This window comes from Komagataella phaffii, chromosome 1 (assembly GCF_000027005.1).
Source record: "Komagataella phaffii GS115 chromosome 1, complete sequence".
Lineage (NCBI taxonomy): Eukaryota > Fungi > Ascomycota > Pichiomycetes > Pichiales > Pichiaceae > Komagataella > Komagataella phaffii.
Genome location: NC_012963.1, coordinates 1,136,232 through 1,159,381, shown reverse-complemented (window position 1 = coordinate 1,159,381; position 23,150 = coordinate 1,136,232). Strand labels below are relative to the sequence as shown.

The 23,150-nt window shown below is 40.2% G+C and overlaps 13 protein-coding genes across 13 annotated transcripts; 6 read left to right on the top strand and 7 right to left on the bottom strand.

Annotated features, from left to right (window-relative positions):
- Nucleotides 1-17: 17 nt before the first annotated feature.
- PAS_chr1-1_0317 (Hypothetical protein) lies at nt 18-980 on the bottom strand (the record flags this gene model as incomplete). The annotated part of the gene is made up of 1 exon (XM_002489929.1): nt 18-980. The coding sequence occupies one exon, from the start codon at nt 978-980 to the stop codon at nt 18-20; it is 963 nt and encodes a 320-aa protein (XP_002489974.1).
- A 1,659-nt stretch (nt 981-2,639) lies between these two features.
- PAS_chr1-1_0315 (Protein that inhibits ATP hydrolysis by the F1F0-ATP synthase) lies at nt 2,640-2,894 on the top strand (the record flags this gene model as incomplete). The annotated part of the gene is made up of 1 exon (XM_002489928.1): nt 2,640-2,894. One exon carries the CDS (start codon nt 2,640-2,642, stop codon nt 2,892-2,894), a length of 255 nt encoding a protein of 84 aa, XP_002489973.1.
- Nucleotides 2,895-3,327: 433 nt separating this feature from the next.
- PAS_chr1-1_0314 (Component of the GARP (Golgi-associated retrograde protein) complex) lies at nt 3,328-7,404 on the top strand (the record flags this gene model as incomplete). The annotated part of the gene is made up of 1 exon (XM_002489927.1): nt 3,328-7,404. The coding sequence occupies one exon, from the start codon at nt 3,328-3,330 to the stop codon at nt 7,402-7,404; it is 4,077 nt and encodes a 1,358-aa protein (XP_002489972.1).
- A 67-nt stretch (nt 7,405-7,471) lies between these two features.
- PAS_chr1-1_0313 (Homocitrate synthase isozyme, catalyzes the condensation of acetyl-CoA and alpha-ketoglutarate) lies at nt 7,472-8,852 on the bottom strand (the record flags this gene model as incomplete). Its single annotated transcript, XM_002489926.1, has 2 exons — nt 7,472-8,763; nt 8,837-8,852. The coding sequence occupies 2 exons, from the start codon at nt 8,850-8,852 to the stop codon at nt 7,472-7,474; spliced, it is 1,308 nt and encodes a 435-aa protein (XP_002489971.1).
- A 141-nt stretch (nt 8,853-8,993) lies between these two features.
- Nucleotides 8,994-11,336, bottom strand: PAS_chr1-1_0312 (uncharacterized protein; the record flags this gene model as incomplete). Its single annotated transcript, XM_002489925.1, has 1 exon — nt 8,994-11,336. The coding sequence occupies one exon, from the start codon at nt 11,334-11,336 to the stop codon at nt 8,994-8,996; it is 2,343 nt and encodes a 780-aa protein (XP_002489970.1).
- A 244-nt stretch (nt 11,337-11,580) lies between these two features.
- On the bottom strand, nt 11,581-12,627 carry PAS_chr1-1_0311 (uncharacterized protein; the record flags this gene model as incomplete). Its single annotated transcript, XM_002489924.1, has 1 exon — nt 11,581-12,627. The coding sequence occupies one exon, from the start codon at nt 12,625-12,627 to the stop codon at nt 11,581-11,583; it is 1,047 nt and encodes a 348-aa protein (XP_002489969.1).
- Nucleotides 12,628-12,871: 244 nt separating this feature from the next.
- On the top strand, nt 12,872-13,783 carry PAS_chr1-1_0310 (uncharacterized protein; the record flags this gene model as incomplete). The annotated part of the gene is made up of 1 exon (XM_002489923.1): nt 12,872-13,783. The coding sequence occupies one exon, from the start codon at nt 12,872-12,874 to the stop codon at nt 13,781-13,783; it is 912 nt and encodes a 303-aa protein (XP_002489968.1).
- A 1,160-nt stretch (nt 13,784-14,943) lies between these two features.
- PAS_chr1-1_0309 (uncharacterized protein) lies at nt 14,944-16,677 on the top strand (the record flags this gene model as incomplete). The annotated part of the gene is made up of 1 exon (XM_002489922.1): nt 14,944-16,677. One exon carries the CDS (start codon nt 14,944-14,946, stop codon nt 16,675-16,677), a length of 1,734 nt encoding a protein of 577 aa, XP_002489967.1.
- A 70-nt stretch (nt 16,678-16,747) lies between these two features.
- PAS_chr1-1_0308 (Hypothetical protein) lies at nt 16,748-17,440 on the bottom strand (the record flags this gene model as incomplete). The annotated part of the gene is made up of 1 exon (XM_002489921.1): nt 16,748-17,440. The coding sequence occupies one exon, from the start codon at nt 17,438-17,440 to the stop codon at nt 16,748-16,750; it is 693 nt and encodes a 230-aa protein (XP_002489966.1).
- A 924-nt stretch (nt 17,441-18,364) lies between these two features.
- On the top strand, nt 18,365-19,423 carry PAS_chr1-1_0307 (Catalytic subunit of protein phosphatase 2A, functionally redundant with Pph22p; the record flags this gene model as incomplete). The annotated part of the gene is made up of 1 exon (XM_002489920.1): nt 18,365-19,423. One exon carries the CDS (start codon nt 18,365-18,367, stop codon nt 19,421-19,423), a length of 1,059 nt encoding a protein of 352 aa, XP_002489965.1.
- A 23-nt stretch (nt 19,424-19,446) lies between these two features.
- PAS_chr1-1_0306 (Hypothetical protein) lies at nt 19,447-20,037 on the bottom strand (the record flags this gene model as incomplete). The annotated part of the gene is made up of 1 exon (XM_002489919.1): nt 19,447-20,037. The coding sequence occupies one exon, from the start codon at nt 20,035-20,037 to the stop codon at nt 19,447-19,449; it is 591 nt and encodes a 196-aa protein (XP_002489964.1).
- Nucleotides 20,038-20,833: 796 nt separating this feature from the next.
- On the top strand, nt 20,834-21,433 carry PAS_chr1-1_0305 (Rho GDP dissociation inhibitor involved in the localization and regulation of Cdc42p; the record flags this gene model as incomplete). The annotated part of the gene is made up of 1 exon (XM_002489918.1): nt 20,834-21,433. One exon carries the CDS (start codon nt 20,834-20,836, stop codon nt 21,431-21,433), a length of 600 nt encoding a protein of 199 aa, XP_002489963.1.
- Nucleotides 21,434-21,587: 154 nt separating this feature from the next.
- On the bottom strand, nt 21,588-22,679 carry PAS_chr1-1_0304 (uncharacterized protein; the record flags this gene model as incomplete). Its single annotated transcript, XM_002489917.1, has 2 exons — nt 21,588-22,538; nt 22,617-22,679. 2 exons carry the CDS (start codon nt 22,677-22,679, stop codon nt 21,588-21,590), a joined length of 1,014 nt encoding a protein of 337 aa, XP_002489962.1.
- Between the last annotated feature and the right edge of the window lie 471 nt (nt 22,680-23,150).

Below are 23,150 nucleotides of genomic sequence, written 5' to 3'. Positions count from 1 at the left end.
TGTACATTATCTATTATCTAATACTCCCTGATTAATATGGTGCCATCAACAGAAGTGGAAAGTAGGATATTTTCTGTTGGATGTAAATCAACATCTATGATAGTGCCAGATTGACTGGCCAATTTGGAAACAATTCTGGCAGAATGAACATCCCAGACGGTAACAGTTTTGTCAGCGGAACCACAGAATAATCTATCCCCGGCTCTATTAACAGTACTTCTAAGAAGAAAGTTCTCGGTTCCAGTATCCAGATCGGCGTATATCTCTGGTTTAACTCGTGATATTCCTTGAGCTACAAATGCCTGCGCATCATACGATCGAAGCGTACCATCTTGGGATGAAGAAAATAGAGTGCTCTCATTTAGAGAGAGGGAGGTCACCGTGTCTTTATGGACCGTTTCCTCCCATAATGATTTTTCTGTGTCTCTCAAATCGTAAGCATGAATTGTGGGGTCTATTCCTGAAAAATATACTCTGTTATCAGCTACCACAACGGAAGTGAGCGGATAATTTGTCTCAATTGAAGCAACTGGGTGTTTTGATCTTGGATCCCATATCAAACATTTACCATCATCTCCAACGCTGGCCATTTGTGAATCAAGGTCTAGTTGATTCACGATGCTTTTGTGACCCTGAAATTTTAGTAGTTTTTTGCCCGTTTCTAGATCCCATAAGGCTAATGTGGAATCTGCACTCGAAGAATATAAATGAGAGTCATCAGAGGACCACATTAAAGAAGTTATACCGTTCTTATGACCAGAAATTGAACCAATACTGGCTTCTGTTTCTGTTTCTATCGCTTCATTGGGAAGAACCCAAAGAAGTATTTGTCTATCCAAACCACCAGATGCTACGAATTTCCCGTCTCCACTGAATTTAGCAGTGATAACCGGACCTTCATGGCCTTCAAATACAAGTGCTTCATACGATGTATCGTCATGGTTTTCCTCTTCGACTTTTTGTCTTTTCACTAAAGACATGGGTAACAGGAAAATACAATTTTGTTGGGAGGAAATCTAGTGGAAGGATCGCGCAGGAGTTTCGTCCTCATCTGCCTCTACGGAATGTGCTTTCTTGTTAAGTGAATTGAGACTTAACCTTGATGCTGTGGTCTAACACTTAATATAGCTTTGCTTATCACTGAACTAAATGATGTTCAACGCAAATGGAACTAAAGCTATTCCAAACCAAAAGAGCTCTTCAAACATCAAAAATCCTATCAAAGTAGAATGACATCTTTCAAGATGAGGATAGTTGGATCTCTGCAACTCTGAATTGTAAGATCATTAGCAAGAGTACTCATATGTTATGGAATGGTGCACAGCATTTCTAACACTTGTACAAAAAATACTCACAATGTTAGTTGACTCAAAAAGTGGATAGCAAGGCTTTCTGAACAAGGCTTTCTCAAGCAGCATAGTCTTCCTATTGAGTTGGCCCATCATTGCACTGAACCAACCGCTGATTTCATTTAAATGGTACACATTACGCCTGTTTTGAACCCTTAGGGATCCGACTGGTTCAAATACGTGTATTTTGCTTGCGCAGTTAACTTAACAAAAGATTGGAGCTTGGAGCTTTAGCATACAGATCTAAAAGATATACGAACTTTTCCCTAGCAAGAATGATATAGTCATTTACAGATTCACTAGATAGTTACTGAGTTGTCGCGTGACTTAGTGGGGGAGCTACGAATCTTCGGCGACTTCGCTGATGACTTATCGTCAATATATGATGCTAGGAATGAGCAGTCCCCTTTTAGGGTTATGGTCAGATTGAATTTCTTAAGAAAACTATACGGCACTGGATCACTAGGCACCATGTTCTAGATAATCTGATCGGCTTGCCAGTTCTTGATCCAACTCTATGTAAGCAACCAAGCAGGTACAGGACCTCTGCATCTAGACAGAGAATACTCTTATCATGCAAAGTTATGATATGGGGCATCATCAAATCACGAAAACAGGTGATTAGTTGTGGTGATTGCATACTCAGGCACGATAGCCAAGAAAATTCGTGTGTCCTGAATCAAGTGAAATAGTCACAGTTTGTTCTGCTGTGTCCGGAGATTTATTGAGGGTTGAGTATCTGAATTGGGTTGCTTCAACCTCATTTGCCCCATCGTCATTGGGACTGAGAGCAAGTAAAATAAACTAGTGCTTATCCTTGAAGCAAGGATAGCTTACACATTTTGCGTTCCACCTATTGATCTTGACTCCACTAACTGATTTGCATCCCATAGTGCATAATTGAACAAGAACTAGTACGATACTATACATACATATTGATACTGGCAACTCTGAATCTTCAGAAAATTAACGGCGTCTTTGTTCCTCCAATCATTTCAATATGGAGTAACACTAGTCCTAGAATATGTTCATCAACCATATTCGACCATCTATAGACCATGCCCTTTTCCTATATACCCGAACACTAGCCGATTAATTACCAACCAACATCTTCGACTATGAATCCTTCTTCCCCGTGTTTTTTCCCCAACCTGTCCCTCACCCATACTAAAATAGTAGTGCGCGCACCAATAACTTTAACCAATCCCATGTCTCCTCTCCCCCTAACCTCTTCTCCCTTCTTCAAGGAACCGAAAGGAAACCACTAAACAATCAATTGCTTTAATTACAATGTTTCAACGTACTACCGCCACTTTAGTCAGACAAAACAAGGCCATTGCCAGATTCTATTCTGAGGGATCTACAGGAGCTCCTCGTTCTGACGGATCCGGCGACGCTTTCACCAAGCGTGAGAAGGCTCAAGAGGACTTCTACATTAAGAAGCACCAAGCCGAGCAATTAGCCAAGCTGAGAGAGCAACTTAAGAATCAGAAGGAACATCTGCAGAACTTGGAGAAAGAGATCAACAACATCAAAGAGAAATAAATGTTGTATAACTAGTGAATAAATAAAGTTACCATGTTGCAATGAGAATTGGAAGGAAACTGCAGTATTCTGATAGTGATCAATTTGATATCTATTGTCATGTCAATTTAGGTTATCTTCGCCAATTGGAGTTTCCCTATGATCTGTCACTGATTTTTTCTTTGAGTTCTCAGTAGTAATAGTAGTACTAGCTAATTTTTGCCTCTGTTGCCTTCTCTGAAGAAACCCTTTCAGTGGTTGAATGATTGCCCTTAGTTCTTCTTTCATCCTTCCTAAGTAATCTCTCAAGCAGACATTTTTCTAATTTTGTAATTGAATTCACGTTGTTCCTATTAATCTTTCTACCTCTCGCTTTGTTTTAGCTAGGGATCTTACATCAAAATTCAGCTCGACTCGACTCAACCTTCAACAATACTCGTAATCAATCGCACTAATGGACACGTCAATTGATCGGAGAGACGAATCATTCAGCGAGTCTCCGTCTCTTAATGACGATCTGTTGCCGTCGTCATCGGCTGTGAACACTCCCACCCACAGGAGATTACTTTCCAGCTCGACTCTATCGTCGTTTCGTCCCAGTTTTGACGATAGCTCCATCTCATTAGGCATCAACAGATTAAGTTCCCAATCGATAAGCCCACTGGGCCAGAACTCAATTTACGAGCTGGTTCAAGGTGCTGAAAGATCAAAGAGACATCTCCGCACTATATCGGTGAATGGTGGAACCACCACTGTTCATTTGAAGGGACCATCAATTAACGATATCCCCGCTGTCAAGCTGCCTAAAATAACTAAGGCCAACCCAAATTCTTATAAACCATACTTAGAGTCCCTCAAAGACTATTTCAATGAATACGAATCAAACAATCAATTAACTGAGAAGACTCTTGAAACATATCTGAAGCAAGTTGATGAGGAGGATCAACTTGCCAATGATATCCATCAAAGTGCTGCTGATGCTTCATTACAGGACATTCCGAGTGTCTACTTTCAAGAAGATTTTCGCCTAGATAACCCAAGAGTTTTTGAAACCGTGGTTGAAGGATCCCATATCTCTCTTCAAGATGGCTCATCCAAATCATTAGCAAACAACAACCTTCTCCAAGAGAAATTATCTTGGTATTTAGATACAGTGGAGGTACACCTGATAAATGAAATTTCCAAGTCATCTGGTTCATTTTTTACGGCTTTAGATGACCTTAACAAAATTACTACAGGTAGTAAAGTTACGGCCAAAGGTTTACTTGCCCTACAGGAAAGGGTGGACCTTCTTGATGAACAACAGGCTAAAAAAGCAATTAACATTCTTCAGAAAATACAAAAGAGGATAAACACTGAGATATTGGAACAATCCCTACTTCAAGTGCAGACAATTTTACAGCAAGCTGATTTGGCCGAAGCAACATATTTGAATGGAAATTATGAGAAGGCTCTTGACCAGATTGATTCTATTCGCTGTCTTATAAAAGGTGACACGTCCAAATCTTTACTAGCTCAATCAGTTGTGTCCAAATGGCCTTACCCGTTGCAGAATCTCACTGAACTCCCAGCCTTATCTAGTCTCAAACATTTGCTAAAGAACCTGGAATCTGAAATCGGTAGGACTTATTGCAAAATGTTTGTAGACTTTTTGATCGAAGATCTGAGAAATCATTATGATCACGTTTCGAAACATGATACTTTGTACCGACTATCATCAAATCTTCAACGGGATAACAGAAGATTCACTTACATAAAATTAGACAAAGAAATCAACAATTCATTCCAAGATGTTAATGCCCTTTTCAAGGAGAAACTATCTCATTTTATGAAAGAACTCTCAAGATGCGGAGAGTTGACTAATGCTTTTGGCCGTTATGAACAACAGCTACTGGTGGAGGTCAAGAGTATAGTAAGATCATTTTTGCCAGAAGAAGATTCCCGAACCTCGTCGCACGCTTCTCAAACCAATAGTACACAAAGTAATGCTCGTAATAGTTTGAGTGATAACCTGAGATTGATGACTCCCAGAGAGTTTGAGGATATGCTCATTGAAATTTATTGCAGGGTATCAGAGGCGTTGAGAAGATTAACAATTCACCAGAAAGCATTATTGGACATGTCCTTAGATTTTGTTACGGAATCTGATTTTGCTAATACCTCACAAACGGATATTATAATGACGCTTGATATTACCAAATCTATTCTAACAACAATTGATGTTGTGCAAACCAGGGTTTCTAAAGTTATTGGAGTTCGACGAGAACAAACAGCTCAAATCTCCTTGGATTATTTTCTACGCTTCTACTCAGTCAATGGTCTCTTTCTTTATGAATGTGAAATGATTAATGGCGGAAATACAAACACAACAGCACTACAAGATGCAATTGGAGTTCAGACCAAACTTTTCAATACTGCTTTCCATTCTTCGACTCTTAAGTTAATATCTGAATCTATTGAAAAGGAACCGTGGAAAAGTGGCTATCTTCCCAACGAATTTCAGACTCTTTTAAACCAAGTCATTCAATCTGCCAATGAAGATCCTGAAAAATGGATTAATTCACTTAAGTTTCAATATGAGAATAACGTGCAAAGTGATCCTGAAGATATCCAAGGCGAGGAAAGAAAAACTTTATCCATTGATCAAGATTCTTTCATTGTACCAACAGTGGTCTTTACTATACTAAGATGTGTTAAAAATTATGAAATGCTGAAACTTGTATTTCCTCAACATACTTTGTTGTATTACTCCAATGTATGCGAGTTTCTGCGATTGATGAACGTCAAAATTCAGCAATCTGTACTTAAAGCAGGCGCCACACGAACAGCAGGCCTCAAACACATTACTTCTAAGCATTTAGTTATTTGTTCGCAATTGTTGAGGTTCATTGTTCATTTAATCCCTCACGTCAAAAACTGTTTCTTAAGATCTGTTAAGCAAGAAGACAAACTTCAAGTTGCCGAAGAATTAGATAAGATCAAGGACCTTTTCTTTGATCATGAGAATGAGATATTTGCCAAACTGGTTTCAATCATGACTGATAGATTTGGCACTCACTCTGCTGAGATTAAACGAATTGATTGGTCTCAAAATGTTCAGTCGGGTCAATGCCATAGATATATGGAAATTCTTGTGAAGGAAACCCTTACGATTTGTAATGTTCTTCAAACTTATCTTCCTGAAAATCAATATACCTCAATACTGAGTGGAATATTCGACAACTACAAGCGACTATTACTTGCCGAGTATACTCAAGTTCATTTCAAGGATTCTATTGAGAAGGCAATCATGATGAGAGATGTAGATTATTTTAGAGCCAAGCTTGGTGATGTGGTTGGTTACAATGACTCAGGACAGGTGATCTGGGAGAAGATTAATTCAATGCCAACAGATGAAGACGAAAGGATGGCAATAGTTATGAATGGAAATATCGCACAGGAAAGAAAATCTGTCGAGGTAGCTAGAAGCTCATTAGAGTCGTATAGGGCTGCCACCCCTGGTAAATGGTTTGGAAGAGGAAAAGAAGAAAAGATTGAAAGTAAAAAGCCAAAAGATTCGAAAATTAACCCTAAAGAGAGGGAGATAGTAGAGGTTGAACAAGATTCGAAAGAGCAGAAGAAGGAAGAAACCAAAGAACTGCCAAAGGGAGAGACGAAGGAGGAAGCCATAGAAAAGCCAAAGGCAGAGAAAGATGAAGAGGTTATCGAAAAGCAAAAGGAGGAGAAGGAAGAAGAGACCAGAGAAAACTCAAAGGAGAAGAAAGTGAATGACTCCAGTCCCCAAATGGTTGCTGTAGAGTATTCCACAGGTTCAGAGACTGAAAAAGTGACAGAAACAAAAGCGCATGATACTTCCAGTACTATCCAGGAGGAAGAGGACGAGAAGGTTGAAAAGAAAACGCAAGAGAATGGAGAAGAGAGCGAGCCACAGAGAAATAATTCTCAGAATACCCAGGTACCTACAGCTGACGATCAAATCCAGGATAGAGTAGATATGGAAACTGAAACAATACAAGAAAACGGCGACGATACAAGCTCGGTTGATGAAGATCATAACCAAAAGACAGATATTCTTGATGAGAATGGGTCCGGGACCTCCAATATAGACAGTGAAGTTCCAGAACCACCTTCTCTTCAATCCAGGCCACTTGATTCAGAGTTTCAGGAACTCAATAAAAATGGAAAGTTAGAAAAACTAGGGTCTAAACAGACTGGTTTGATTCAAGAAACGAATACTGCTCCAGAAGAAGGTAAAACAGTACTGCCAGAACTGGATGATGAAAAAGATATATCTGACATCCAAGATACCAGTGAACAAGCTGACAAGCAAACTTTCCTGGAAACTTCTGAAAAAGCTCCCCAGGAAACTTCCGATGCTAACGATCAACGTTCGTCTGTTGAGTTGACTAAAGAAGTTGAGATTGCTCAGGATCAAACTGTTGCAAGTTCAGAAACAGAAGGAATAAAACAGAATAGTTCCCCCAAGAAGAAAACGAAACCAAAGAGCAGAAAGAAAAAAGGTAGGAGATGATAATATAAATAAGTCATGCATTTATTCAAAGTCGTTTGATGCAATAAATAATTCGGTACTTTAAATTTTAGAGTTTTCTCTTTTTAATGGCATCCAAGTGGGCCTCTTCAACATCACCACCTTCTGCTGGTCTGAGGGCTGGGGTTGTTACATCGGCATGAAAGTCCTTGATAATGGAATCAACGTCATCAATGTTTAAAGGTCGAATATCTCCCAGTCTCTTAATCTTAGCGGTAACTTCCTTGCATTGAGTGTCAGTCAAATGCAAGTTCAACTGGTCGACACGAGATTTGATAGCATTCCAGCCAGTTAATCTGTTGGCAAAATGAATATACCTAGTCAAACCGAAGTCAGATGGTTTCAAAATCTCGTACGTAGATGGGTTGGCTAAAATAGCCTTCGCATGAATACCAGCTTTGTGAGTGAAGGCACAGAAACCAGTAATAGGGTTGTTGAAAGGAATATTCACTTGAACGGCGTCAGCAACCAAGGTTTCCAAGTCTCTTAGCTTGTGTAATTTGTACTTGGACAACACATACTCTCTGTCAGCAGCAATCATTCTGGCCATCAAACCACCAAGAGGGGTGATACCATTTCTTTCACCGATACCCAAAACAGAGACATCAATTAAACGAGCACCACCCTCCAAAGCGGTATAGGCATTGGCGATGGAGCAACCAGTATCATTGTGAAAATGACATTCAATATCACAATGTACAACAGTTTTCAAAGTACGCACCAATTCGTAAACTTGTCTTGGGTTAGCACAGCCAACAGTGTCGGCAATACCGACTCTGTTAACACCGATCTTGTCAACGGTTCTGTAAATGTTCAACAGATCAACCAGATCACTTCTGAAGGAGTCCTCAGAGGAAAATCTAATTTCTATTCCCTTAGACTTGACAAACTCAATAACCTCAATTGCCTGGTTGGTAATGTACGACATGTCTTTACCATGACTGTATTGTCTCAAAAACTGAGAAGTACCAATGACAACGTCAACACCATCCACACCAGTTTCAACTGCAACTTTGGCGTCATCCATGTGACATCTAATATGAGTCAAGATCTTGGCCTTCAAGCCCAATTTACAAATGGCCTCACAGTCAGCTCTAGACTGCTCAGATGCTACAGGGGATGTCAGTTCAATATAGTCGACTCCAAAATCATCTAAGGCCTTGGCAATCTCGAGCTTTTTCTCAGTGGTAAAAAATGAGTTGGCGAATTGCTCACCTTCTCTTAAGGTAGACTCAATCAACTGGAAGTTGGAGACATTACTTAAGTAATCAGAAGGGTTAGGCCCGTATGGGTTAGCCTGAATGTGCTTAGGGTTCTCCTCACTAACTTTTTTATAGCCTTCTACAAACAGTGTTAGAATATCATCAGTCCTTTCAAAACAAACTGTAGCCTTCGTTTGCTCCTCACTACTTACCTGGTTCTGGAGTCATATTGGATTACTTTGACGACAGAAGATTGGTTTTATTCAATTTTCCCCTCGATATACTGGCCGTTTCTTTTTTTCGTTTTTTTTTCTTTTTCCATTTTAAATTGATAAGCGCGGCTAGAATCTATTTCACCTGTTCACCTAACTATGCTAGATACTCGTAACTGTCACCGTCTACGCGGTTCAAATATTCCTTCTCAATTAAAAGATCAATAGCCTTTTTGATATCTCCAACACTAGGCTGGAATCTGGCGTGTGATTGTTGGACCACCTCGTTGATCAGCGCAGAATGCTTGAGTACTTTACGTGCTTTCATGATACGAACAATACAGGCTTGAAGGAAACTTCTTCTATCATCTTCGATTTCTTTTTGAGCATCGTCATGATCGTGCTTTTGATCAAGCTTCACTCCTTGCATAAAATTAACTTTCATTTTCTTGGACTTATATTCCTTGACAACTGTAAATTTGGTACTGGACTTGCCTGTGTTCTCTGAGCCTTCTGGAGACTGAATGAGAAGTTTGTATTTCACCAAAGGAGTAATGCAGCTTTCTAAGTGCTCTGGAGTCAAATTGGTTATTTCATGAAGTTCCTCAAAGCTGTATGTTTCACGTTTGTTGAATGGAAGTAATATACTCATTTGGAACAAGTTAACAGTTAAAATAAATGGCGGTTTACCAGGCCTGGCTAGGTTGGCCTTCATTTCTCCACGACAAAGGTTCCAGAGCCATTTCAGTCGTCTACCGGAGTGCTTTTCAGAATAAAGCTTTTCAAACTGTTCTTTTGTACCTAATAGCTCATCTGGTAGGGTGAACGGTTGCTTGAATTGAGGGAAAGGCCATGCTGTTTGACTAAGCACAAAAATATTCAGATCTGTATTATCTGATTCTTCTTGTTCCTTGAACCAGTATCGCAAGTCCTTGGAAGCTTTCATGTCGGCGAACATATTCGACATCTTTGTAGTATACTCTAGAGAATTAAATTCTTTCAACTTTTGAATGATCGATTCTTCCTCTTCTTCCGAAACCATGTTGCCGTTGATCAGTCTTCTGGCCAGTAAGCGTCTGTAATGAGTTTCAAATGCATCTTTATCGGCTATAAACTTGAAAATATTCATTAATTCATCAGCTGACATATCAGCGGTAGCATCTGAATCTTTAGCCTTTTTCTTCAATAAGGTATCACCATATCTGGCCAACAACTCTGGTGTCTTCGAGTTTCCTTTGAATACTGTGGGGCCATTATTATCAATTCCGGGCATAGCGATAGAGTTATTGTTGATATAATCTCTGCACGCATTGTCCAGTGATTTTACAAACAACGGGTTATTCCCAAATGCCATGTAAACTACCTCATTGAATCTTTCATACACTTGGAGTAGAGTTTTGATGTATAGTTTTGGTAAAAGTGCTTGATATTTTTTTGATGCAGCTCCCATGGATTCTGCAGCTGCTTGCGACTGTTTGAGTTCAGCAACGGCCTTGAGACCTTGCTGTTTAACATATGCTTCAAATTTGATTAGTAAAGGCTCCAGCGTAGGGGGTACTCGTTGCAACAAGGAATACATCCGGTATATATCTTCAGTTTGCTTTTGATCAAGAAGATTATTGAATTCCTCATACATCACTTCAACATGTCTCTCGATCAAAGCGTTGTTTAAAACATCAGCAAGCGGTCTTTTGGTGTGTTCGATGAGAATAATGTTAGCTCTTGAGTTTTCCTCTGCCAGTCTCGTATCGACCTTTTTCATATATTCCACAACACCATTAGTCTCCAAGAATTCATCGGATTCTTCTGTGTAAAACTTTAGAGTTGCATCTAAGTAAGCTTTCTCAAAATCAGTTATGTAAACGCTTAAATTTTGCTTCTTAAGATCGTTGATGTCAAATCCCAAAGAGACAAATGATTTGATGGCAAATGAAATTTCCATATTTAGTTCAATTTTATGCAACCTTTGCAATTCGACCTGTGTCAAGATTTCTTCTAGCAATATCTCCAAATTAGGCCGAAACATAAAGTCTCTCCAGGTTAAGAGACACAAGGTATTCACATCATAAATATCTCTTCTTCCATTACTTCTCTCCTTTTTAACCCAGTATCTGTTCATGTAATCAAAAACATTATTTAAATATCCAGCACCGATTGTAAAACGGACCCATCGACGGACATAAAATTGGAGAAAAGATTCCTCTGGTTTCTTTTCTAACTGTTGAATGTATTCGATCAAGTATTGCTGTAATTTAAGATAGATTTCTCCTCCCACGAGAGACGCATTCGTAGTAGAGTTAGAGCCCGATCCGTAAGACGAATCCTGCGTTGGGGTCCTGGACTTGTTGATGCAATAGTTGTAGATTGCAGTGTAGACATTCATGTACATTTTGGGAGTAACCGTGGCCACTGAGTCGCTTCCAAGAATCAATTGGAGTCCAGGTTCTACAAAAGACCATGTAGCTTTTAGATCATCAGATTTGGGTAGTTTCTCAGCCATTAACAAGAGCGACGAAGACGGTCAAGAGTAACGAGCGAGTTTGTATGTAATGGAGAGGGTTCATATTGCCAAAGATCAAAGTTGGGTGGCACACGAGGGATTAGGGAATTAAGGGGGGGCCGAGCTGGATCTGGAGAGAACCTCGCGGAGATGCATGAAATACTTGCAAGGGAGATTGAAAATCGTATTTACAGAGCTATATAGGGGTCTATGAAAAAGTCCAAATTTTAACTTTGTGATCCAATCATGCAGAAGGTGATACCCTTGCCACAACTCTGAACAGACTTATTGCAAACGTAATCACCCATGTAATCAATGTAATGAACAAAAAACCAGCGAGACCCTGTTGTCTATCACATAGTGGAGCAACGACGTTGTCGTAACTTAACGTAACGTCAGCTTGACAAACCCATCGCGTATCGTAAAGGGTATTAAAAGTGAGTGAAAGATCCGCTGCACAGAATATGATAAACAACAAATCAAATAAGATCAATGACATTTTGGCCACTGGGTCTCTTAATCCTAACGGTTGGCCATGAAACTCATCCCACGCAATATATGACAGATAAACTAATGCACACGATTGAACCACAACGGCCATGATGGTACTAGGCTGTTGATCAATTGATTCATCGTTAAAGTATTTTCTTTTCGATAAAACCATAATATGGCAGGCTATTGCAAGAGAAATGATGGTAAAGATCATGGTAATCAGACGAAATGACAAAGGTATATAAGGATTGCTGAATATTATCCTTTCAAATGTTATCTTCCAAGACTCTCTCCTTTCATAAGTCATCCAGTATCTAGATCGAACTTTGGCCTTTTCCTTTGAAGAATCACCTTTTCCAAAAAAGAACGCTAAAAGTGACATTCTTCCTTTAGCCTTTTCCATCTTACCTTCTTCACCTAGTTCTCTTCTCAGTCTCTCATGTCCTCCCCATTCTTTCTCAAGTTCGCTATTAGAGTCCGTGGAATTGTCTTTGGTCAGCAGCTCGGATGGATAAGCTTGACGAGCTTCTATTGTTTCTAGAAATTGGCACCAATCATCGTATAGTGTAGACACGAATGGATCAGAATTTTGTTCGTTCAGTTCATTTTTACCATGATAAGCTTTGGCTATGCGATCCAGCACATAGGGAGGGAATGGTTGAACATTATGGTTGTAATTGTTTTGTGATTCTCCAAATGGGTCTGGAGCTTCCAACGAGGAGCAATTGGAGTTATTCCTCTTGCTACTGGGCAAGGCAGCAGAGTCTCTCTTGTGACTCTGTGTCTTATTATTGGACATTTCTCCGTACTTGTCTGCGGCTTTGTGTTGGAGAAATGTTGCTGTTAGGAAGAGCAGATACCGGTGAGATGAGACGAGGCACGAACTCTTATGTCAGCAATTCTTAAGTAGCAATTACGCGAAACTACCAACATATTCATGCGCCAGTGCGTGGAGAGATTGAAAGAGCTTCCCCATACCAGCAAGGACTTTAACTGAGCGCAACCTTCATAACACTCTTTCAGTATAGACCCAATCAGACTACATGAGTGTCAGGCCGTCTTCTGCGATCATATCAAGTGCTAGGCTGCAAAATATTCCAGCCCAGTTGTTATCCATTCCGATTACAAGTAGGAAATCCTACATCTATTATAAGCACACTCATTCCGGAAGTGGTCAAAAAGCATCGTTGGAAGACCGAGTTGTTGGATGGGCGTCCCGGACATGGATGAAGCTGGAGACAAGTGATTTGAAAGTGAATAAAAAGATCGTTTTGTATGCACACAAATTACTAGATCGGATTCCTTGGGACGAAGGCTCTCTAAGATCTATACCCGCCAGAAGGACAATTGCGAAAGAATTTGAAGATCAGTTCAAAGCAGAGAAACAGTCTGAGTATGATGATGCTGCTATTGGGAAAATGATTCCTCTCTTTTACCCAGAGCAAATCACTAACACTACCCGATTGCATAACCAACTTGTCAATCATGCTACAATGGGAAACAAGTATCACTTCAAGATGATGGTGACTTCATTGGTAGTACTTCCATTTACGTTGCCTTTAGCCTTAGTGCCTGTGGTCCCAAATATACCCGGATTCTATCTTGCTTATAGGGCATACTGCCATTTCAAAGCATACTCAGGTGCTAAACATTTGGACCTCCTGCTTGGAGAGCAGAATGATGGATTTCACCTCAAATACGTCCCCGTTCACAACATGTTGAAATGGTACCGTGCTACAAAAGATCAACAGATCCAAAAGAACATTGAAAGTTATCTTGAAAATATTGACAACGAAGATGCCGAAGCCGCAGAGTTAGTCTTGCTTTCAGAAGAGGCAATTGAAACTCTCACAAAAGAATTGGAGCTGCCAGAGCTAATCTCTCCATTGAAAATGGCATTAAAACAGGAAAAGTCTATGCTAGCAAAACAAAAGGAATCTGATAGAGAAACATAATATATACTCCTCTTTATATTTATAAGTGCATATAACTATATTATCATATTATATCATATTATATCATAATGTCAGGATCCTAGCCTACCTTCGCGCAATCCATCTTCAAAGCCTTCAGCAAAAAGAAGTTGGGCCCCTGAGCCCTAGACCTTATCACATGATTCTCTATGTCTCCACCTCGCGCTTAAATTGAAATAATCGTCGCCCATTTTTCTTTTCCTCCTATCTATCCCATTCATCATTCATCATGAGAGCTAAATGGAGAAAGAAGAGAGTCAGAAGACTTAAGAGAAAGAGACGGAAGGTTAGAGCTAGATCCAAATAAGCGGACAACAATTGATGCTAACGTCTGTGGATCTATAGCTGTTTTGTGATAGTTTTTTTACTTCCATCTTTTTGGTGAAACCTAATTTTGTTTTAAAGAGTTGCTATTGTGAGAAAGTTTTAGGAATTTGATTATATCCACATACGTTTCAATTGTATGGATCATTACTTACCGTTTTATACTGAATATATATAAACATGTCCGTTAACTGACTGTAGCAGAATTTGCATTCTACATCTCATCACCTGGTGAGCGTGTGACCACATAGAGAAGAGTTTTTGCCAACGGAGGATGAGTCTTGGTACGTATGCAAGACTACCAGAGGCTGATGTACGAAAACCTGTAGCACTAGAAGCAGTGAATCAGTCAGTCCCTGGAAGCTTTGGTCACTCTTGGATGAATATCTGCTTTCCTTCATCATTTCAACTCATCTGCCGTTGAGATCGCTTTTTCTAAATAGCTTATGTAATCTCCCCGGGTAACCCTTTGGCTGCTTCGCTGCTGTAGCATTCAACCATTATCTCTACCAAACTCACCCTGTTAATACAGTTTTCTACAGTTCCTTCCATTCATCACCGGTTCTGTTTGCTACAACTTTTCTCTGTTGTATTATTGAGTAATTGAGAATTGCATTTAGGTAAACTCGTTTTTTACTAGATTTAAAATGGTATGTTGAAATACTTCAATCCTGTAGTCATTCTAGCTATTAACACCAAATTAGGCTGGTGCAATTGAAAATGCACGCAAAGTGCTCCATAAACTCAGTTTGGATTCCCGTGAATCAGACTATGGTCAAGTTTTTGCTGTCTCCGGTCCCGTCGTCGTGGCTGAAAATATGATTGGTTGTGTAATGCATGAATTGGTTAAGGTCAGTCATGCTAACTTGGTCGGAGAGGTCATCAGAATTGATGGAGACAAAGCAACCATCCAAGTTTACGAAGAGACAGCTGGTGTTACCGTTGGTGACCCGGTATTAAGAACTGGTCAACCTTTATCTGTAGAGCTGGGACCTGGTCTGATGGAAACTATCTACGATGGTATTCAACGTCCCTTGAAAACTATTCAAGAACTTTCAGAATCTATCTATATTCCAAGAGGTATTGATACTCCTGCTTTGTCAAGAGAGGTTAGTTTTGATTTCAACCCAGGTAAATTGCAAGTCGGTGATCATATCTCTGGTGGTGACATTTTTGGTTCCATCTTTGAAAACTCATTGCTTTCCGATCACAAGATCTTGTTACCCCCAAGAGCAAGAGGTACCATTACCAGCATTGCCGAAGCAGGTTCCTATCATGTAGATGACAAGATTTTGGATGTCGAGTTTGAAGGAAAGACTTACTCGTATTCTATGATGCACAAGTGGCCTGTCCGTGTACCTAGACCTGTTGCCGAAAAGCTGAATTCCGATTATCCCTTGTTGACAGGTCAGAGAGTTTTGGATGCTCTTTTCCCTTGTGTTCAGGGTGGTACGACTTGTATTCCAGGTGCTTTCGGTTGTGGTAAGACTGTCATTTCCCAATCGCTGTCCAAATACTCCAATTCTGACGTTATTATCTACACTGGTTGTGGTGAAAGAGGTAATGAGATGGCTGAAGTTTTGATGGAGTTCCCAGAGTTATTCACTGAGATTTCTGGTAAGAAAGAACCTATTATGAAGCGTACTACATTGGTTGCTAACACTTCCAACATGCCTGTCGCTGCCAGAGAGGCTTCTATCTATACTGGTATCACTGTAGCCGAGTACTTTAGAGATCAAGGTAAGAACGTTTCCATGATTGCTGATTCCTCTTCTAGATGGGCTGAAGCTCTTAGAGAAATCTCGGGACGTCTAGGAGAAATGCCTGCTGATCAAGGTTTCCCAGCCTACTTAGGTGCTAAATTAGCCTCCTTCTACGAAAGAGCCGGTAAAGCAGTGGCTCTTGGATCTCCAGAAAGAGTTGGATCTGTTTCCATCGTCGCAGCTGTGTCACCTGCTGGTGGTGATTTCTCTGACCCTGTTACCACAGCCACCCTAGGTATCACTCAAGTATTCTGGGGTTTGGATAAGAAATTGGCACAAAGAAAGCATTTCCCCAGTATCAACACCTCCGTTTCTTACTCCAAGTACACCAACGTTTTAAATAAATACTACGATGGAAGCTACCCTGAGTTCCCAGGTCTGAGAGATAAAATCAGAGAGATCCTGTCCAATGCTGAGGAGTTAGAGCAGGTTGTCCAATTGGTTGGTAAGTCTGCTCTTTCAGATGGTGATAAGATCACGTTAGATGTCGCCAATTTAATCAAGGAGGACTTCTTACAACAGAACGGTTACTCCACATACGACGCTTTCTGCCCTATCTGGAAGACATTCTACATGATGAGAGCCTTCGTCGCTTACTACGACGAAGCTCAAAAGTCTGTTGCTAATGGAGCTCAATGGTCCAAACTTAGCGAAAGAACCAGTGACGTCAAGCATGCTGTCTCATCTTGTAAGTTTTTTGAGCCTTCAAGAGGTGAAGAAGAGGGAAAGGCTGAGTTCGAAAAGCTGTTGTCCTCGATCGCTGAAAAGTTCTCTGAGGCTGCTGAATGAGATATATAAAATAAAGATACACTGCCTATTTGTTTTTTGACAATAATTGAATCTTTCGACCTGCATATGTCTAACTGCTCTCGTTAGTCACTTCTTCAAAGTAATAGTCGTAATCAGTCTCATCTTCCAGCAAGATACCATTGCAGCAAAAAATGTAGTAAATATAATTGGTAAACCATGCCCAGGGAGATACTTGTGGAGAGTGATGCGATGTTTCTTCTAACTTTTGCAAAACTGCTAACTCTGGGGCAGTATAAACGGAGCCTGAGGTATGCATGGCGCTCAATGGCGATAGAGAACTCTGTAACTGACAGTTACGTATTAGATCCTTGGTATTCATTGTACTTGGGTAAGATGGCTGCTGCAAATCCTGAACCTCCGGGGAATCATCTTCACTAGTTGTAAGTTTCCCTTGCTTAGAAATAGTAGATAAATATGGATGTTTGGTGATGTCTGTGGCTTGAGACTGTGGAGGTCTCCACCGAATAAGCCTCTCTTCCATACCACTGATGAACCAGTCATCCAATGGGAATAATCGTGTAGCTTGTCGATCAATTACTTTTTGTCGAAGCTTAGATATCTTTAAATATTCTTCGGCATTGACCAGAACAGGAGGAGAATGGGGGTTCAGGTCCACTATAGATAATGAGATTTTTGAATCTGTGCCAAAATCCGAACTAAAATCAGATCCCATCGACGGATAGCCGCCAATTGTGTTGAAAAACAGGTCTTTAGAGGATCCGACGAGAGGCGTATCCATCATGAGAGGAAGCTTTGAACTTAATGAGATTTGATCAAGCTCAGATTACAGATAAGTTGGGGATTTGTATGATGCGGCACATCAGCCGCAAACATGGTTTGAGCTAACGGCCGAAAATGTTACCATGGATATCGATACTTTCGTCAGTCCTACCAAAAACTGAACGAGAAAGGTGTTGCCAAATGTGGGGTCGTAAGTTCCTATCAAAACTTTTTGATGAATCAAGAACAATTTGCAACCAGATACAGGTTTAAACGGGAACATCCTCCATCCTCTTCCCTTAAATGGATGCCAGATGTCTGCCCATAATAATACTCATCCGTTTTCACCGCCATTATGAGCCACACTCATTTAAGGGCAACTCACTTGATGAAGAGAGTTCACATGCTTCGATTGGTTCAACTCTCTTATGAGACCAAATAAATCAGCTATAGTCTAGTGGAAAATTTCATCCTGTTTTGCTCTTTTCCTCTTGTCCTAAGGTATGTACGTTTCCTCCTCACACCACACTACGACATCTTGCAGATATAGCGGTCGTGTGCTGATTAACGTCGGGTGGTGTTCATGGATATCTGAATCCTGGTGGTGATCAACAACTAGTTTGAACAGAATTGAAGAGTAAAGACTGTTTCTGATTTGAATCCTTCCCTCTGATCTTATCAGATTATCATTAATAAGTTTTTTTTGACGTGCCACTTCAGTTTTAGACCGTCAACGTTTAACATCCAGTTTTTTGTCCAACTTCATTCGAATCACCGTTGTTTGAGAGATAATTTTCCTAAACTGCTATTTAACAACCAGAATTAAAGAGTATTCACCTTGCAAACTTTGTTGAAACACTCTTACAGGATATTTTACAGCTCACGGGTCTTGCAGCATTACAGAATTATAATCACAGAATCAACACTATAACCCCCCTTAGCAACCATGGATATAGATTTGGATATTCAAATGAAAGATGCTGTCGAACCTGATTTGGAGGACCAGCAATCTTCGTCATCGTCGGAGAGTTTTGACTTTCCTATCAATAATGTAAATTACTCCAGCAAACCAGTGGAATTAACATCTTCTAATATCAACCAGTTGGACAGCTGGATAGAACAACTTACCGATTGCAAACCTTTGAGCGAAGAATCTGTTAAAAAGTTGTGTAGCATGGCCATAGATGTGCTGAAGTTTGAGGAGAACGTACAACCAGTCAATGTCCCAGTGACAATTTGTGGTGATGTTCATGGACAATTCCACGATCTAATGGAATTGTTCAAGATTGGAGGACCATGTCCAGACACCAACTATTTGTTCATGGGGGACTATGTTGATAGAGGTTATTACTCTGTGGAAACTGTATCATATCTTGTCGCTATGAAAATCAGGTATCCGAAGAGAATCACTATTTTGAGAGGTAACCATGAATCTAGACAGATCACACAAGTTTATGGTTTCTACGACGAATGCTTTAGAAAGTACGGATCAGCCACCGTATGGAAGTTGTTTACAGACCTCTTTGATTACTTTCCAATTACAGCACTCGTTGATAATAAGATATTCTGTTTGCACGGTGGATTGTCACCAATGATTGAGACTATTGATCAAGTAAGAGAGCTGAAGAGAGTCCAAGAGGTTCCACATGAAGGTCCTATGTGTGATCTGTTATGGTCAGATCCGGATGACAGAGGTGGATGGGGTATATCACCAAGAGGTGCTGGTTTTACCTTTGGTCAGGATATCAGTGAGCAATTCAACCATACTAATGACTTAGACCTTATTGCAAGAGCCCATCAATTGGTGATGGAAGGCTATTCGTGGTCTCACCAAGATCTTGTGGTAACAATTTTCAGTGCACCAAACTACTGTTACCGATGTGGTAACCAGGCTGCCATTATGGAAGTCGATGAGAGACACAATAGAGAATTCCTACAGTATGATCCAAGCATTAGACCAGGAGAGCCAACTGTCACGAGAAAGACTCCTGACTACTTTTTATAGTCATATTGCTTTAAATGTAAGTTTTATTGAGAGCTTGGGCTTTGTAGTTTCTTTGCCCTATCCCATGCTATATCACACATAGCATCAATTGCAGCTTGTCTTTCTGCTTTTATATCGTTCCTGAATATCCTTTCCACCATGTCGTTCATTATAGCTGGCCTAGACCTACCGTTAACAAAGACGACGTATCTTAAGCCTGGGAAAGTTTTTTCATATGATTCGTTGAGTTCGACAAGCCTTGCTGTCTCTTCAGCACTTGATCCTGCTAAGGACTTTTGTTCCGAATTTGAATGAGACGAAAGCGCAGATCCTCCTTTCTGGGGGCCGAGCCTTGGGTGTGCTCCAATAATACCGTTTGCAATATGGGTAAGCTCAGGATCAGCTGAGCTGTTTATCTCACTTAGTAAGCTACTGAATAGAGAATGGCATTTATCTATCAGTTCTTTATAGTTTTTAAATGGCTGTTCGTTGGCCTCAGTATTTATGGGAAAGAGTTTGGGAATAATATATTGAGTAAGAGTGTCACATGGTTCAAACAAATGAGCTAAGAGCTGGATTTTCTGTGTGGTAGGGAGATTTCTGACAGTGTCTATTGGTGGTAGCCGATAAGCCATTATACTTGTTCTTGTAGAAGGAAGCAACTAGTATCCAAATTAAATAATTGATTTGGTGGCAGATAAGCTCGGAATATTCCGGTATGCGTGCGAAATTCGAGTTTGGATAGATAACAATTGAGGGATTGAATTTATGGAGTTTGCGTTAACTATGCTAAAGGGAAGATTTTGCTGAAGGGTAAATTGGCAGTAAGTAGGGTGCCACTCCGGTAGTAGGTCAAAAAGTCGGTTTGAGAGTTCTCAGCTGTAGGCGACCTTCTACGAAGTCAGCGGACACAGCATAAGATGTGTCCAATAGTTGGTTCAATTTTTTGTTTTTCTTGTGCTTCATTCACAAAACTTTCTATTCAACTCGTGAAATATATTCACGTTTGTTAAGTAATTGAAAATAATACTCATTACTTATAATGAACGACTTTTTCTAGTAAAACCGTCCAGCAACTATAGAAAAACACAATGTGAATGGAATTTACCTAAAGTGTACCATTGAATAACTGAAATTACAAAAATAAGCACTACTCCAAAAGGCTTTTGTCCTGTTCTAATCCTAAGCAAAGAGATTTAAAAACTTTAAACCAAAGTTTTGAACTTCTGTAACTAAGTAGTCCGTGATAGTTTAGTGGTAGAACCACCGCTTGTCGCGCGGTAGACCGGGGTTCAATTCCCCGTCGCGGAGTCTCTTTTTTGTCCCTCTATACCTTGCCTGCACGATTGTTTTCATACACGGAATTAGAGACTGCGGATCGAGCAATTTACCTTCTTCAATTTATATCCGTAATTATTTAGCATCTCCAGGATGAGTACTTCTGATGACGACCTGGTCCCTGAGACCGTCCCTGGCTACAAGGTAGGGGAAAAGAAGACGATTGAAGAGTATACAACTTTGGACGCTGAAGATGAATCTCTAGCCAAGTGGAAACGATCCTTAGGTTTGGGTGACACATCAGATCAACTTCCCATTTTGCCAGGAGATGCCAGAAAAGTGGTTGTTTTAGAGATGATATTAGATATTAAGGGCTCAGAGCCAATTGTTGTTAACCTTGAAAATGAGCTGGATATTGAGGCTTTGAAGAAGAAGGAAATTTCTTTTCAGATCAAAGAAAAGTCGATCTATTCGTTGACTATTAAATTTAAGATTCAGCACGAAATCGTTACTGGTTTAAGATACCTGCAGGGTGTTAAGAAGAAGGGGTTTACAGTGGACAAATTAGAAGAGCCTTGCGGTTCGTATGTTCCAAATACAGTAAAGGAACCCTTTTACATCAAGAAATTCCTGCCAGTTGAGGCACCTTCTGGGATGCTTGCTAGAGGGTCGTACTCAGCAACTAGTAAGTTTGTTGACGACGACAAAACAATCCATTTGGTGCTCCCATGGTCATTCCAGATCGTGAAATAAAGGAATCATTTATTCATTTACGTTGTTTTAGATAACTTATTTTTATCTCCTGTCAAGCTAATAATAGACCAGAAACATAATATGCTCGTCTATTCGTCGTAATTATCGTAATCGTCATCATCTTTCTGTCATAATCTATTTAAGTTCTTTTTACTCATGGAGATTCACTCTTTTCTTCTTCAATTCTTGTTTTGCTTTCCTTCTGTGGTTGGTAAGTGTGCGGGTGATACTGGTATTGGTATTGATAGTGATACTGATATTGGGGGATTTTACCGGTTTGGTCTGCTTTGAGATGTGACTGTGTTTGATAATCTGGATTAGGACTTTCTGCATATTGTGGAGGGGGGTTGTAAGGGTACTGTGGGATTGGAGGTATCACGTATTGCGACATGTACGGATTGAAAAATTGTCCATTGGCCAGCGTTTGAGGGCCCGGGGCAGGTGGTATCGGGCCCATAAAGAAAGGAGGCTGATACGTTGCAAATGGAGGTACCGAACTTTTTCGATAAAATTTCTTTCTCTTATCATATTTCTTGTAGTTTTTCAGTTCATTAGCCGAGCCGGAGGATGATTCATCATCATTGTCCTTTTTGCCTATCAAATTTTGGAAAGTTTTCGATTTGTATTTCGAAAATATCTGACTATTAGGCAGCTCATTGGGGATATTACTGAGTCTTGTTTTAGATAGCCTTTCTTCTGGCGAAATGGCCTTTTGCTTATTCTTGGAATTCTCTTCGGTATTAACTTTGGAAGTATTTTTTTTGAAAATCACCATGGAAGACCCGTCTTTGGATAATATATGGCCCAAATTATAGTACCCAGCTATTTGATGAGTTAATAAACGATAATAACTGTTAAGTGGGTTTAGTTTCCAGGACTCCACAGCAGGGGTGTTTATGAAGTCCACTATGTCTTTTTCCAGCTTTAGAATGAAAAACCGGTCGTTGGGGTTCTCGTTGAACAGGGAAACATAAAGTATGGGAGTGATTTCGTATTTTTCACAAATTGAAGTCAATTCATCATCGTCCTCTTTCCGTGGCGGCACATTTGTGTGATTATCCGGCTCCTTAATCTTCTGTTTCTGGTCATCAATTGTCATCATCAACTGCTTTTGTTAGTTTGAGAGCAGGTGCAAAATTTACTAGAGAAATTGAACTCTATGATTGGACTAATTGGAACTTACCAAACTTGGTTCAGGTTTGGGGGTAAAGTTGAGAGTTTTGAGTTCGAACGGGTTACATCTCATGTTGGTTGTCGCGTAATTGGAGACGACGTCTCCGTCACTGATTAGATAAGCAATGGTTCAAGGGAACAATAGGGAGAGAGGGAGGAAGGAAATTGGCAGATAAGGAGGTATTGGGTGAGATGGCTGGAATGGAGCGGATAAAACAAGGTATGGATGTAGTGCTAAAGTAGTTTCAGCAGCTAAAGGATAATTACATGAATGGTAGGGCATAATCTTCGTCTCCCATTTTTCTTTTTCTCAGTGAATCTAGTAGAAGGGAGTTTGCATTCGGTCGAACGAGAAGCCATCTTGAATTAGTCGAGAAGGATGGAAATTACACACACTCTATGACTACAGATTGATCTACCTTTTCCAAATACACTTCTTTTCTTCCATTGAGGTGTTAAGGTGGTGAAGTATGGGGCTTCCCCAAATTCACATCAGACCAGCTCTCGTTCCGCTATTTAAACTATCTTTATCTCCGTGCCCGTT